The 14504-nt window shown below is 42.4% G+C and overlaps 1 protein-coding gene across 5 annotated transcripts in view; it reads left to right on the top strand.

Annotated features, from left to right (window-relative positions):
* The window catches only part of LOC110953519 (myomegalin), a 51995-nt gene that overhangs the window by 13434 nt on the left and 24057 nt on the right, over positions 1–14504 (top strand). For 3 of the 5 annotated variants that reach the window (XM_022197570.2, XM_022197571.2, XM_022197568.2), the window contains exon 1: positions 11733–13793. In XM_022197570.2, the coding sequence (XP_022053262.2) occupies positions 12471–13793 (1323 nt within the window). In that variant the 5' untranslated portion in view covers positions 11733–12470. Of the gene's footprint in view, positions 1–1885; positions 1963–5112; positions 5237–5323; positions 5482–5582; positions 5740–6907; positions 6962–11731; positions 13794–14504 lie in introns of those variants that run through there. The other 2 variants (XM_022197572.2, XM_022197569.2) reach the window with 2 other exon arrangements.

Genomic DNA, 14504 nt, shown 5'->3' with positions numbered 1-14504 from the left:
AGATCTCACTAAACGCTGTGATTATCCTGTACACTGTTCATATGTGTAGAATGGATGTGTATGTGTGTTTGGCGACCAGAGGTATGTGAACGCTCATGTTTCCTGTTAAGAAAAATGTTTGTTGGTAGGTTTCAGGCTGCAATCATTGCTGCATGTGTGGAACTGCTTGTTGTGAGTATAATGGACATGCAGCTCTCTGGCAGGGACAAGTGAAGGTCAGCAGGCTGCATGTAGAGGAAGTGAAATTAAAAATTGACATTGTCAAAAAAAAAAAAGACCCATGAGAGCACCATCAGCATCTGATCTGACTCCACCAGACAGACTCTGACAGACTGATAAACTGTCCTCTCTTGCCTGTCTAAGGTCAGAATGGAAAGAATGATCCCCACCGTTCCCGCTGTTTAAATCCCCTCGCCCAGTAAATGAGCACTGATTGCCCCCTGAATTCTCCCCTGTAGATACCTGCAGGTAAACAAACTGTAGCGTTCAGCCTTTGGCACCATGAGTGAGTATTTGAGCTGCCCTGAATTCTGCAGCTCTAAATAGATCAGCCATGACAGCACAGTCAGATGCTCTGCACTGATGACACTCAACACCCACACGGCAGGAACAGAGAGATTACAGTGAGATGGGGAGATGTGGTGGCTGAGAAAAACCGAGCAGGGAACAAGACAAAAAAGAGCTGAACGTGTGAGAGGTAGAGGAGGTAACCTTGACAATCAGACAAACCCAGGAAACATATAAGCATTGATATATATCAGACATACAGATGCAATCTACAAAAAGTGATGAGCTATTAATATATTGTATTAATAATATATAAACCACATGATCTTCCATTTGTATCTGCCATGTATGATAAGCTGTTAAAGTGATTACGTGTCTGTATGTTTCTCTGTAGACATGGTTAATCTTTAACTGTTTAAGACAAAATAGCCGATGAAAATGACTTCATATTGTGTTTTTAGAGCATCATAATGAAGCTTTACATGATTTCGAAAGCTTTGACTTCTGAGGTTTTTGTTGTTTTTCCACTGGGAAACTGCTTATCATTTTATTATTGGTTTTACCCTAATAGGTGTCATCAGGGTTTTTTTTTGGTAGTTTGTTTTTTAAAGGTTCAAATATCCACTAATCATTGTCATTGGTGTAGCAGTTTATTGTAAGTGCTTCAGCTGAAGGCAACCAGGCTCTTTTTTTGGTTCTTGAAAATGTTTCTCATTCAAGATACGTGCTGTTTTACACTTTGGGACGAACACTCCTCCTATGGTGCAGAGTATGATTTGATATCAAGGAGACTCAGTCTACAGGAATCACCTCTGTTTCATACTGAGATGCAGAAAAACACAGACTTATCCTTAACTACACATATAGCAGAACAGGATCTAGTAAAGATACAGAACCAGTAGCTGATCAAGACAATAAAATGACTTTATTTTACAACTGATGCATTTAGGGACAGGAGTGATCAGACCCTGAAATGACAGTACATGAACTCAGCACAGTCATAGCAGTAATAGAAATTCTTAACATTGCAGTCAAGGACAAATAACGCCAAAGCAACATCACAACCAGAGAAACAGAAACAAAATGACTCCACGTTTGAAACATTCACGATAAGTGGAATGAAAGTCTTACCCAAAACCAAGGAAGCCTCTTGGATGAGGGTTGAAACCTTAAAGAGAAATCCAGTTGACTACTTCTGAAGCTCTTAAGATTATCATGACCAGGACACATGGCTATATAATTACAAGTCAATATAATTACATTATTTATGTTCCTGAAATGTTGTTGTTGGTGGTGAAGATCATGCTAAGTAATTCTGCTAATGGTCTGACTACACTGTTGAGTAATTGATCACCTCTTTGCTCTTCATCTGTTGCAGAACATCGAGCTGAAGGTGGAAGTAGAGAGCTTGAAGCAGGAGCTCCAAGAGAAACAGGACCTTCTGGACAAAGCACTGTAAGTCTACAAATAATATCTTGGTATCCAAACAGTTTCTCTTCAAAGTTATAAGGATTCTTCACACCAAAGATGACTTTTCCGTAACTAAAAGGTAGAGATCAATGCTTAGCTTTGGAATTAGCACACTGTGAAAGGTCTTTCCTGCTCTTTAACATTAGTAATGATTCATAGCTAAGACAGACTGTTATCAACTGTGTGACATAATAATGTACTTGTAGTCTTTAATAAATATAATGCATTGTGTGCTGCTGCGCTGACAGAAAAGTTGCTTCAGGAATTGTTTAGCTTTCCTTTCTGGTAGGCTTTGCCTTTGATACAACAGATCAACTCTGTTATTCATCTGTTGGACTTTGTGGCTGATGAAAGTGATGCATGTGTGTTTATATGTGGTTGTGCAATTCCATGTACGGGTGTTAGAGTGTGTTCTTGCCAGAGATTAGCTGTGATTCTCTACATACTCCTCTTGTAACACTTCATACCTCTAACAGCTCATATGCCATGCAGCTGCTGATAGAGATTTAACACACACGCATATGCAAACACACATACACACACAATATGTTTATGCAACCTGCAGTGTCAGCCTCCAACGTGTTGCATAAACCTCTCTCAGAAAATTTGTAAAATCCAGGTTTTCCAGCTTTGGTTGCAAGTATCCACCCTGATAAGTGCCTTTCAGCAATACAGTGCCAAATTTAGTTAAATATGATGATCAGTTTCACATAAAAAATATCTCGGTATTTTGGAAATGTCATTACTTTTAACAGTGGAGTTTCTGTTTAAACTGAAGTGGTGTATAAAGAGTAACTTGGCTGATTTGATCGACTTTATGTGTAGTTTAACAGACAGGGCGACCAGTGAATGGGATTTGAAGAAAATTATTTCTGTTTTTGACACCACTATTTTGTAGAACAGTTGTTCTCCACTACCTGCTGGTCATGGTGGCGGTAGGCTTGTCACAACCATAAAATTTCAGATTATTTCAGGTATTGGCATTAGCGCCATTGCCCACCAACTTTTTGCTTTGAATCTATCAAATCACCTCTGACAAGTCATTGCACTGTTGCTTTTTCATTTGACTGAAAACCAAAATGTGCTCACAGTGCTGCTATGGTGTTTGATCAAAATCGGTGACATTAATGTCAGTGCATGCTCATTGTAATGCAGCTCGTCAAATATTACAAGCTAAGTACCTCGAAATACACAATTGGTGCAAAAGAAGGGGTCACTAATGGTGGAAAACAATGTGGAAATTTGAATAAAAATGGCATTTCTTTTAGTTTTCATATAGCTCTTTTCACACATGTTAGGATAGTACATAATGATCATGGTTAGCTTATATAATGATTAGGGGATACCTTAGTAACTGTGACAGGCTTGTTTCTAGGATGTAGCTTGAAACTGATGCAGTGACTTTGTAGATTAAATTGCCAATGTAAGCAAAAGTCCTATTGAGTTGTTACCCTGGTGCCACTGCAGCTGCCACAGTCTAGTACTTACATTTCAAAATTGTTAGGCCTTATATTGCTTTGATGAGTTGCTGCTTTAAGGTCATGGTTGTTGCCCTTTAAATCAGTATGCTGCATCACTGGCCAGCTGTTGATACTCTTGGAGCAGATAAACTATATTTAATTACTGGCCTCCTTCTCTGCGGTATTAGTAGCAGTATAAAAATATGATGTGAACCACTGTTCTGTGTGAGATGTTTTAGACGGCGGTTGTTGGAGTCTCACATTGATTTTGCCTTGCTACTGCCGTTTTATCATTTCTACTCGTTCTTTGTTTTAGTTGACTCAACTGCTTCAGGTACAGGTGTGATGGGTGTTCAAAATGTTTACAGTGTGGACAGATAAAGATGACTAAATAGAATGTGTGGTTTTTGGACTGTCCACGTAGTCTGAAGGTCTTCCACTTCTGATGAAGGACACTTGTCCACGAGACAGACACCTACAATACTCAGACTGGTTCAAAATATCCCTGTTATCTGAGCTGCTGCATTTGGTAGATAGAGTTAAAAATGTATGTAGAGAGGGTCCAGAACAGGACTCATGGCGACAGGCCGGCGTGTGCCATTCTGGGAGCAGGAATTCTGGGATACATTCGTTGACTGACTAAGTGATACAGACAGATGCTTGCACAGTTGGAGTCCAAAGAAATGAGGGAAACACACCAGGAGCTACGTGGCATGTTTGTAGAAGAACACAAAAGAAGATGTTTGTAAGAAATGTCAACGTTTGAAATAATGTGCTTTTCATGTATATCCAGTACACCTTTACCTGTGTGTATCAGCAGAGTGTTTCACCACATTCTGACAGGAAACCATCACATTTATAGCACATAAGCATTGGTTTGAAGACAATGCATAATTACCAAAATCCGGGTTATTATCAGTGGGAATGGACGTATCTAATATGTCTAGATAGATATCTAAATTGCATTTACTCTTGTATAAAATCAAGCCTTCAGCCAAGGACTGTCTGAATATCACTTCTGTAGAGATATAAGACCAAAAAAAAAACAAAACACACCACGGGTGGGGCACTTACTTAATCTCTGCTATAAGTGGAAGGTGTAAGGGAATCCCATGAGCACTGTACCAGACAGAAAGGTGATGACATCATATTATTTCTTGGCTCTCGCTAATGTCTCCATCGTATCCTAAAACTGACCCCTCTGACTACATTTGGTTGTGAATATAAACCAGTGCTGTGGTTTGAAATAATTTTATTGGATCCAAATGTACTTTTCAAATCTGAAACCTTTCAGATCTCTTATAGATTTGAAATAAATTTAACATTCAGAATTGGTAGCTACTAATTAATCAGTATAAATATGATTTAGCTAGTTTAGGTAATGTTCACAACTTGAACGTAAGATGAAGAACAGAAAATCTGAAATGTTGATTGATATTCATTATTTTGATGGAAATAGAGTGGTAACATGCCAACTTCTACACCTTAACTAAAGTTATGGAAGTCCTGATCCATCACCACAGCCTTAATGAGTGCAAAATATTGTTTTGATCTGCACAGAAAGTTTAACCAGGATTCCCCTGTGCTTACCACCCTAAAATAAGCTAAGTTCATCCAGTTTAGTTTGACATCTGATCAGATGTGGTGATTAATTCTGACTTTTTGTCTTGCTCAGCACAACAGCAGAGAGCTTGACCAACCACAATGAAGCAGAGCTACAGAGGCGATGTCAGGAGAGACAGCAGGAAATTGACCATATGCAGCAGGTGCTTGAAACAAAGATTCAGCTCCTGCAGGAGGTTGGTCTACTCATCCTGTCATCTAGTGATACCAGCACTTAAGTGTCCCTGCTTTTTCAAATCATAACCGCTGCGTGTGCATTGCAGGAGGCCCAGCTTGCACGCAGCGAGGCCGAGCGGATGGCCTCGCTGGCTGGATCACACTCCCATGCTTCCCTCCTGTCCTTAGACACCGCCATGGAGGATATCCCTGAGGATGAGAGGCCTCCTAGCATCCTGTCCCCATCAAACACCAATAAAGACAGGTACAAAACACTAAAAAAAATCCCCTCAATCATCATGAACACCAAACTAAATCGATTGTTCTCTGTCATTGACCGCTGAGCCTCTGTCTGTCTATGTTCAGGTTAATAGAGGAGCTGACTAAAGAGCTTTGTTCCAAAGAGGCCCTCATCACTGAACTGTGTGGAGAGAAGACAACACTCACACTCAGGGTGGGAGAGCTGGAGGGACAAGTTCAGGAGCTGTCTTCATCTCTGCTACAGAAGGACAAGGATGTAGAGGTAAATATGGCTTTTATTTTGTTCCAGAAATTGTTTTGTGTCACCTCATTGCAGCCGAGTCCTCATTGTTTTGTGTTTCTTTTCTCTAATCTGAGGAAATGTAGGACCTTTCAGTAAACGTTTTTTATCTTGGTGCAGAGTTTGACCTGTTTTGGTCACACCTGGAACAATTTATATTGAGCTTCTAGTTTTACTGCATTCCTATGGACCACTAGCCTAGCCGCGCTAGACAGCCCACGGCAACAAATTTAATTCTCTGCCAGGGTGGGTCTAGTTACCCTCCATAAGGCTCGAGGTTGGATGCTCCTAAAACTGGCTGGACGAATCACCATGAAGTGTAGAGTCAGAAGGCGGGCGTAACGAAGTGACGACAGAGGCGCGACGATTCTGACAGAAACAACCGGCGCACAATAAACAGTTATCTTTCAACTCGGCTTTGACCACAGCCCTTAAAGATTTGAAGCTAAAATTCAACTTGTAAGATAAACAAAGGACAGCACTGAAGTGTTTCATTGAAAAGAAAGACGTATTTGGACTTATGCCGACGGGATATGGCAAATCCTTAATATACCAGTTGGCTCCGCTGGTTGGGAAGCTAATGGGACTTAGCCACAATCCGGCGCTCTTAGGAACTACGTCAGCCTATTCAGTGCGCTGATTGGTTGTATACCTACCCAATTGCTGCAGAGTGATTTGAAAGACAACCTTTTAGCCCACCTCCCTCCCTGTCGAGCGTTCCTAGACCCTTGTGTCTTAAGAGCTGGGTCTAGCGCGGCTAGGCTACTGGACCACCACACTTCTATTTAAGAAAGGGGCTCCTGAAGCGGCATATGTGGCATTCCTCTGTCTTATTTTAACAGCTGTTCTTGTAGGTTGCAGGAGCTGTCTGCATCCGGCAAACACTACTTTAACAACCACACACACACACACACACACACACACACACACACACACACACACACACACACACACACACACACACACACACACACACACACACACACACACATAAGATTATGTGATCAAAATAACAATTTACAATTTCTGTGCAGATGTATGTGTTCCTGCTCTTCATAAATCTTACAACTGAATATAAATATTGACTTTTCAATTCTGAAATTTAAGAGCACATACAGTAGGTTTATAATACGTCTTCTCCGTTTCACAGTTCTACCAGGAGGAACTTGGCCAAGAGAGGCTACGCATCGAACAGGAGATGCAGGTATGTGGAACATTGTAGCTGAATTTGGGTGAATCACTTGACAAGAGCTTTGTGTCATTCGCCTCAACTTGTTATGTTTAAGTTCTCCACTAAGTGTCAGAGCAGCATCACAGTTCTCATTATTTGAGTGCAGCGTGTTATGTCAGACTGACTCTGCCTCCTCATGGAGAAATGACACATAGCATTTTCACACAAGAGCTGACATCTGGAGATAAAACATGAAATATATTTGAATAATTTTTAGATTCCATGTCATTTTACAGAATCTATCTATAGTAATTAAGATGGAGTCAGATAAAAAGTTTTATATTGTGATGAATAGATTTGCATTCACTGCTAGTTTCAAGAGTTTTTGTACAGAACCAACAAATCCTTACAAAAATTGAACATTTTTCCTAATTTTTTGCCCCTGAAAAAGGTGCAGCATTTAAATGCTCCCAAAGTGCCTTCTGGCTCTGTAGAATGTTTTGTGCAGAAATCACCATAATCAAATCAATACGCTCTCTGTAATGCCAGAGCAAAGGCATCCTTATACCCTAGCTGAAAGAACCGACTGTTACCAACGCTGTGGCAAAAAATAATTTATCATCCACCATCCAGTGAAACATCATCTGGGAAGCTAAATTTTGCTTATCTTTGTGCAGTATAACTCTGGATGTTCAATGAATCATTAGTTTTATGGATTATTCCAAGCCAGACTGGCAAATGATAGTTATTTGCCAGTGGATTAGTTCATTTCAACAAAGGTAACAAACAAAATAGAATGGAGGAGAAACAACAGGAAGTGTGTGCTTATGAAACCTGCAGTGGATGATGCAATATGTTTGGCTTCCATTGAAAGTACAGGCATTCTTATAAAGGGCTTATCTCATCACATTAAGTGCCAGAATCTCATTACATTTACAGGCGCTAACAACAGTGACATCCCCAAGGACACATTTCTGTCCTGATTCATAACGAAACTGAAAATGTAGAGAGACCATTACTTTAACAGTAGCTCACACTAATCCTGATGCAATCTTTATCTTGTTAGTTCTATAAGTTAATAATCGTAATCATAGTGTCGTTTGAGTCAGATTTATCTTATAGGTCTGTGCTGTGTTGCTTCTTGGCTTTTGGCTATAGCATTCATGTGTCAGCGTTGCTGCAAACATACTTGTTGGCTGATTTTCAGCAGCATTTTGTTTTCACGGTGCCTCTACAGGAGTTTTAACTTGTAAATCAGTTTTGAATGAAGGATGCAAATGGAGCTGCCAAGCAGGCTCTCTGCTCAGATTTCACACTGTATGCATGTATGCATAAAAGTGTGTGAATGTGAGCCTCTCTGTGTGCACTGAGAAAATAAACAAAGCTGAATGTTCGTTGATGGACAACTACACTGTATGTACAAAGCATTAGTCACTAGAGAACCTGTACAATTTACATAGGATAATCAGTATTTTGTGTCTGAGTATTTACTAGGTACACATAAGAAAAGATAAAGAACCAGTATGAGCACAGCTGTTGCATGAGGAAATGCATAACATTGGGTGCGTGCAGAGGATGTTTGACTTGCAGAACTGGAAGGAAATGAAAGTTGTTTGTTGTGTAAGTGGTTAAAATGTGCATGTGAGGCACTGTATAGCATTAGAAGAGCACAGATGAGTGACAGATTACAGCAAACACCAGCGTAAGACGTCTCATTGGTCCAAAATCTTCCATGTGTGTCAGCTGGATTGATATCTGGTGACTGTAAAGGCCATAGCGTACAATTTACATCATTTTCATATTCTGTCCATTCAGTGACCCCTTGTGCAGTATAGCTGAAGGAGGCCACTCCCATCAGAATAGAAATATTTAATCACAAGATAAAGTCAATCACTTAGAAGAACTTTGTACTGACTAGCAGTGACCTTTCCCTCTAAGGGGACAGGTGGATCCAAACCATGCCAGCAAAATGCCCTCCACAGCATAACAGAGCCACCAGATCCCCTCACTGTCGAAGTCAAACATTCAGGCTTGAACCGGTCTCATGGTGTGTGCCACACTTGCACTCACCCACTAGTCAAAATTAAAGGAAGGATAACTCTGATCGTATTACTATTTTCCACATCTCCAGTTCCTCTGGGTTTTTTTTCAACACTGACCTCTCAAATGTGCATTATTGTTTGTAATCGTGGTGATTGCGTCCTTACATTCTCGTTCTCCTGTGGAAAAGTTGCTCTTCTGTTCTTTCTTGCATGCTGCACAAATGCATGAGCACCACAGTCATCAGATGTCTGCCACAACTTTCATATTTACTGACCAAATTGCAGATGTGACTCTGTTTGCTGTTCCTATTCAAACAATAATCAAATGAGCAATCTTTGTAGCTAAAGCTCCTGCCATCTGTGCCCCGATAATGAACCCTCTTTTGAGCCAGTCAGACTTTTTTCCTTTCTTATCTTAATGCTAAATCAAAATGAACTTCTCTGCATTTCTGTGCATCCTACAGGGCATAGCTGGATACTGAATTTAGGAAACATAGTTGTATCTTATAGATTTAAAAGGTTCTAATATTGTTGTCTTTAAAATCAGTGACAGAAACTGATGCAGTGTGTCTGTTCAGAGCTACATGTGCATCTCCTCGCAGAGTTCAAAACACGTAATGCATGGATCATTGTAGCTGGGGTCTGGCATGTGCATGTGTGTGAGTTTGTACATTTTCACGAGGTGCCTCCTTTCATATGTGCGTGAGTTCATCTCTCTGGTTGGCAGTTTAGCAGCTCTGGTTTCAGTCGGGTTGTCGATAGGTCAGAGTGACCTTTGAGTGCTCAGGGATCCCGACACTGATATCAAGTTGTGTTGTTTCAGACAGGCACCCGCCATAAGAGCTCTTAATTAGTTCCCCAGACACCACAGACATTTAGTCAATATATGACCACAGAGAGGAGGAAGCTGGAAATAAATCTAATCTGAAACCTTTATTTCCGAGGGTTCTTTTTTTTAAAAGAATATATCATAGTAACTCATACACTGAGAAACTCTAAAGCATGAAATATGGTTGTATTTGTTAGTATTAGATTTCTCAGTGAAACCAGAAAGAATATCCAACTGCATCTTTTTCACATGTGGCTGTCTGCAGCAAAAACATCTGTGTTTGATAAAATGACTCAGCCGCAGTAATTAACCTTCAAATATTCAGCAATCAAAGACGTTGACGTAGCTTTGAGGATGAAAGTCTATAAATGGCCGACGGGATTTTACATTACGTATCAGTTTGGAAGTCACAGCGTGACAGCGTGACCATCTGTTTGTGCTCCCTTGTCAAAATTAAAGCGATGGTCACTGTGGAGATGAACTAACACAGTCAAATGCAGGATAAAGGTTTGGTTATTTGTACATCACATTGAAATCATTGTTTGAGTATCAGCGCCATGGCAACAGGAAGTAAAAACAATAATAACCTTGAGGCAACAACATGTTTTGGACGCTTCTGTTTGGTGTGACGGGGGTGCTATTAAGATGCAAAACTCGCTACAACAGTTAGATTATACCTTTACTATAATGTTTAATACAGTCAACAAATGAACATGTAACATTTACCAACATATTTACATATTTACAAATTCTACAAGTAAGCCGTGCCTCCAGAGCTGTCACAAACATGCTTAATGCCACTACTGTTGCTTGCTTTATAGAGAACAGAAATCGCATTATAAACCTGCAGCTAAAAGTATTTGATGACAACTGACTCAAGTGATTTATTGATATCAAAATGAATATCTGTCAAGCAGTGACTTTAATATGCGGCTACTTTGACAATGACCTCTACTGAGAGTTTAGCACAACATGGGGCCTCAGACAACGTCGTTGATCACTGAATAGAAGCCTTGTTTAACCTCAATATATACATCATTTTGTTATGTTTATCGCTCACTGATCATCATGTGTGTAGTAGAGGACGCATCCTCTTTGCCTTTAATCTGCCTCTTTAGCTGATGAAATGAAGGACTAAAGGTCTGGGGCATGACTCAGGGCTCGTTAATAGAAAAGCATGAAATTGATTCTGTACTTTATAATTGTGTGTAGTGACCTGATGACTTGTAAAGGTTGTACAATTGTTGCTGACTTTGTGCAGAACCTATTGTGTGGTTGTGACTGAGGGAGAGAAGCTGTGGCATTGTTACTGAACTGCTCTGCTGGCCTATATATATATCTATGTTATAGTATTTGGCTCCCCCTCCTTGACCTGCTTTAACACATAATATACAATAGAATGGAAGAGATAGCAGAATAAATTTGCTATTAAATCGCATATTTTGACACATTCAGTAATTTTATTATTGAATAAACGTGCATTTTTAATTACTTCTTGCCTAATTGGGCTTTGCATGGCATGGTGTGACAGTGTGTCAGCTCTGTGGCTGTGTAAATAAAGCTAATTTTAATTTGCAAGTAAATAATTGCTCAAATGAATAGAGTCTCAGCGATATTCAATTTTTCCCAGCGTCGTGCTGCTGATCATTTCACCTGTTCAGTCAGGCGAACAGAGCTTAGTAAACCGGGCAGGAGGAAGTAACAGTTTCCCAGGGGAACCACATTTTGTCTTTTTTACCAATAGACACAAAATAAGGAGTGTTTTTTTCTAGGATTGAATTTGTGTGTGTGTTTCAGAAGGGGAATAGCGGTTTTGAGTCAGTGTCACATTAAATATCAGTCTATGATTAGCTCTGTGTGACTGCACCGGGCTTCTCCACCCCTCCGTTTGCCCAGAATGGTGCGCTCCGCCGCTGCAGGTCTGACTCGGGCAGCCACATCGTTATCTGCCCGGAGGATCCCCGTCTGAGCGGAGCACCGCGCACCGGCGTGTGTCTGTGTAGCGGTCAGTAACAGCCCTGAGATGAACGGACCGTCTTTCCGTCGGACGCAGACACCGACGGAAGAGGATCGTCCCGGGACGCGTGTTACCGCTGCGTGTCCGCGTGCAGGCCGGTGGATTATCGGTTCCTCCCTCCTCATGATGAGCCCGGCGGCGCGCGGTGCGGTTCGCGTGTCCGTGACAGCAGAGTGATGGTGCAGAGGCGCGTGCGGTGGTGTTGGAAAATGCGAAACGGTGGTTTGGTGACATTTTACTTCTAAACCCAACATCTGACTGAAGGGACATAACATGAGCGGTGTGCGCCATATTCCCAGTGCACCTGCTCCTAAAACAAATGGTCCTGAGCTGAAGGAAACCTTCAATTATAGTCACATTATCTATTGATCCGCTTTCATTGCCTGGTTTTCTGTCCTGCCAAGAACCACAAGTGCAACCATCCTCTACAAGCCAAGACTGCTCTTTCTTCTACCTCATCTCACTTTATTTAATGTGGTGTCCTTAAGAGCATCACACTGTTTCTTTTATTGTGAAATCTGATGCAGCTGGACATTTTTTGCTTCTTATTTCTAAAGGATCAGATTCATTATAAGGATCCAGGTATTCTTACACCCTCACGTTAGAGTCAGTAGTAGATTCAGCCACTCCTTGATAATTACAAGCTTGGGGGGAATGCTTGATGTCAGGATGAAGGAGGCGTGTCGCATCTGTGGACGGGAGCTCTGCGGTAACCAGAGGCGATGGATCTTCCACCCGACTGCCAAGCTCAACCTGCAGGTGCTGCTGTCTCACGCTCTGGGCCAGGAGCTGACCCGAGACGGCAGGGGGGAGTTTGCCTGCTCAAAGTGCATCTTCATGCTGGACCGCATGTACCGCTTCGACACGGTCATCGCCCGGGTGGAGGCCCTGTCCATCGAAAGGTTGCAGCGGCTCCTGCAGGAGAAACACCGGCTGAGGCAGTGTATCGGCGGGCTCTACCGGAAAACCAACTCAGAGGAGGGAGCTGTGACAGTAACTGGACCGAATGAAGGACGAGGAGATGGGATGGTGGATATTTCTGGTCTTACCCATGCTAAGTACTGCGCCCTGCTCCAGGACGATCTGGTCTACTCTTTGTATGAGTCGTGGGCAGAAGATGGCCTGGACTGCCAGCATCACCACCACCCTCAGTGTCCTGCTGGTCCAGGGTCAGAGGTCACAGGCTCTCAGCGCTGTGCACCCAGCACTCCCAGGAGGTGTCTGGGATGTTCCCATTGGAGGGTGGCTGACTCTGACTATGAAGCTGTCTGTAAGGTGCCCAGAAAGGTGGCACGGAGCATCTCTTGCGGACCGTCAACCAGGTATTCAGCCAGCATTATTGGAGGGAGCGTGACTGGAGGAGGTGGTGAAGGAGAGAGAAAAACTGTGGATGATTCAGAAGAACCCCCCTCCTCTTTAACTCTGGTCCCTGGATCTCAGGACCCATCGAGGACATCCGACAGCGATCGCACGCTGGCCGGACGAGCTAGCTCCAGCCCCTCTGTCGCATCCTTGGAGACAGCAGAGGAATACATGCGGCCTGGAGCAGTAACAGATGGACCACTGAGCTCCCCCCAGGAAGCCATAGAAGACCGGATATCTGACTCCATGTCTGAGGAGCACATGGGAACTTCACACGGCCAAGCGTCACCTGGACCCAGCCTCTCTCTGGCCCTCTGTTTGCTCCAAAGCTACGCTGTCTACAGACCCGTCCGGAGCAACAAGGGGAGCAAGCTGCCAGTCTTGCACCGACAGAGCCCCCGTAACGGAGGCTCGAGGCTGGCCTTCCCTGATCCCGTTCTGGGACTGTCTTATGGTACCCCATACGTCGAAAGAGACAACCACATGCCAACACCTGAGCTCGAGACCCCTCTGATCAGGTTGGATGTTGAGGTGGACCATGACCTGAACATGGCTGACATGGAGGATTATTTGGAAGATTTGTACAAAGAGTATCCTCCCCCACCTCCCCACCAGGTATACGACCTCGATGAGAATGGAAAAGAGGTGTTTCACCACTGCAGGATGATGCTACTTAGTGTAGTAGTGCATTTTGCAGCGTCTGCAGCTGCTACCCTGAGCAAAGCAACCCAACAGCCTCTGATGTTTGACAGTGAAGCCTGCCCACAAAACGATTATTCTCACCGCTTTTTTAAGCTCAGCTAGCCACATAATCCTGCTGTCAGTCACTTATATTCTAGCCACAGCTGCACCAACTAGCTTTTACTTAGGAGGATGTGAGCTACGGTGGTGTGGAGATGCCGCGTATTAGAACAGCAGTCAGGTGTGCATAAGCGGTGACACACGACATGGCCTAATTAGCTAGTGAGTGGGCGTGAGTCTGCACATACAAAGAGCCTATTAGTAATGTCAATACAGCTGACAGCAGAGCATGAAAGCACAGTTTTGTTTTTTTATATGTAGTAGCTGTAAATATTGTAATATTATCAACAGATCAACAGTTAATATGTAATTTCTAATCGAAATCATTAATGTTAGATTAGCATTGAAGGAAGCTGAGGATTTATAGCATTAGAGCTGCTAAATACTTTATCCCGAGCACAGCCTTCATACAGATGAGTCTCACAGTTTCTCGAGCGTTGTGCGCAAGATTTACTGCCCCTTTATGAAAGGTCAAGTGTAGGTTTGCAATAGTAATATTCCTCTGCAGTACATAGTGTAGGTGTT

Source organism: Acanthochromis polyacanthus, chromosome 9 (genome assembly GCF_021347895.1).
Source record: "Acanthochromis polyacanthus isolate Apoly-LR-REF ecotype Palm Island chromosome 9, KAUST_Apoly_ChrSc, whole genome shotgun sequence".
Classification (NCBI taxonomy): domain Eukaryota; kingdom Metazoa; phylum Chordata; class Actinopteri; family Pomacentridae; genus Acanthochromis; species Acanthochromis polyacanthus.
Note: the sequence above shows the minus strand (reverse complement) of the source record. Positions and strands in the feature narration are given on the sequence as shown.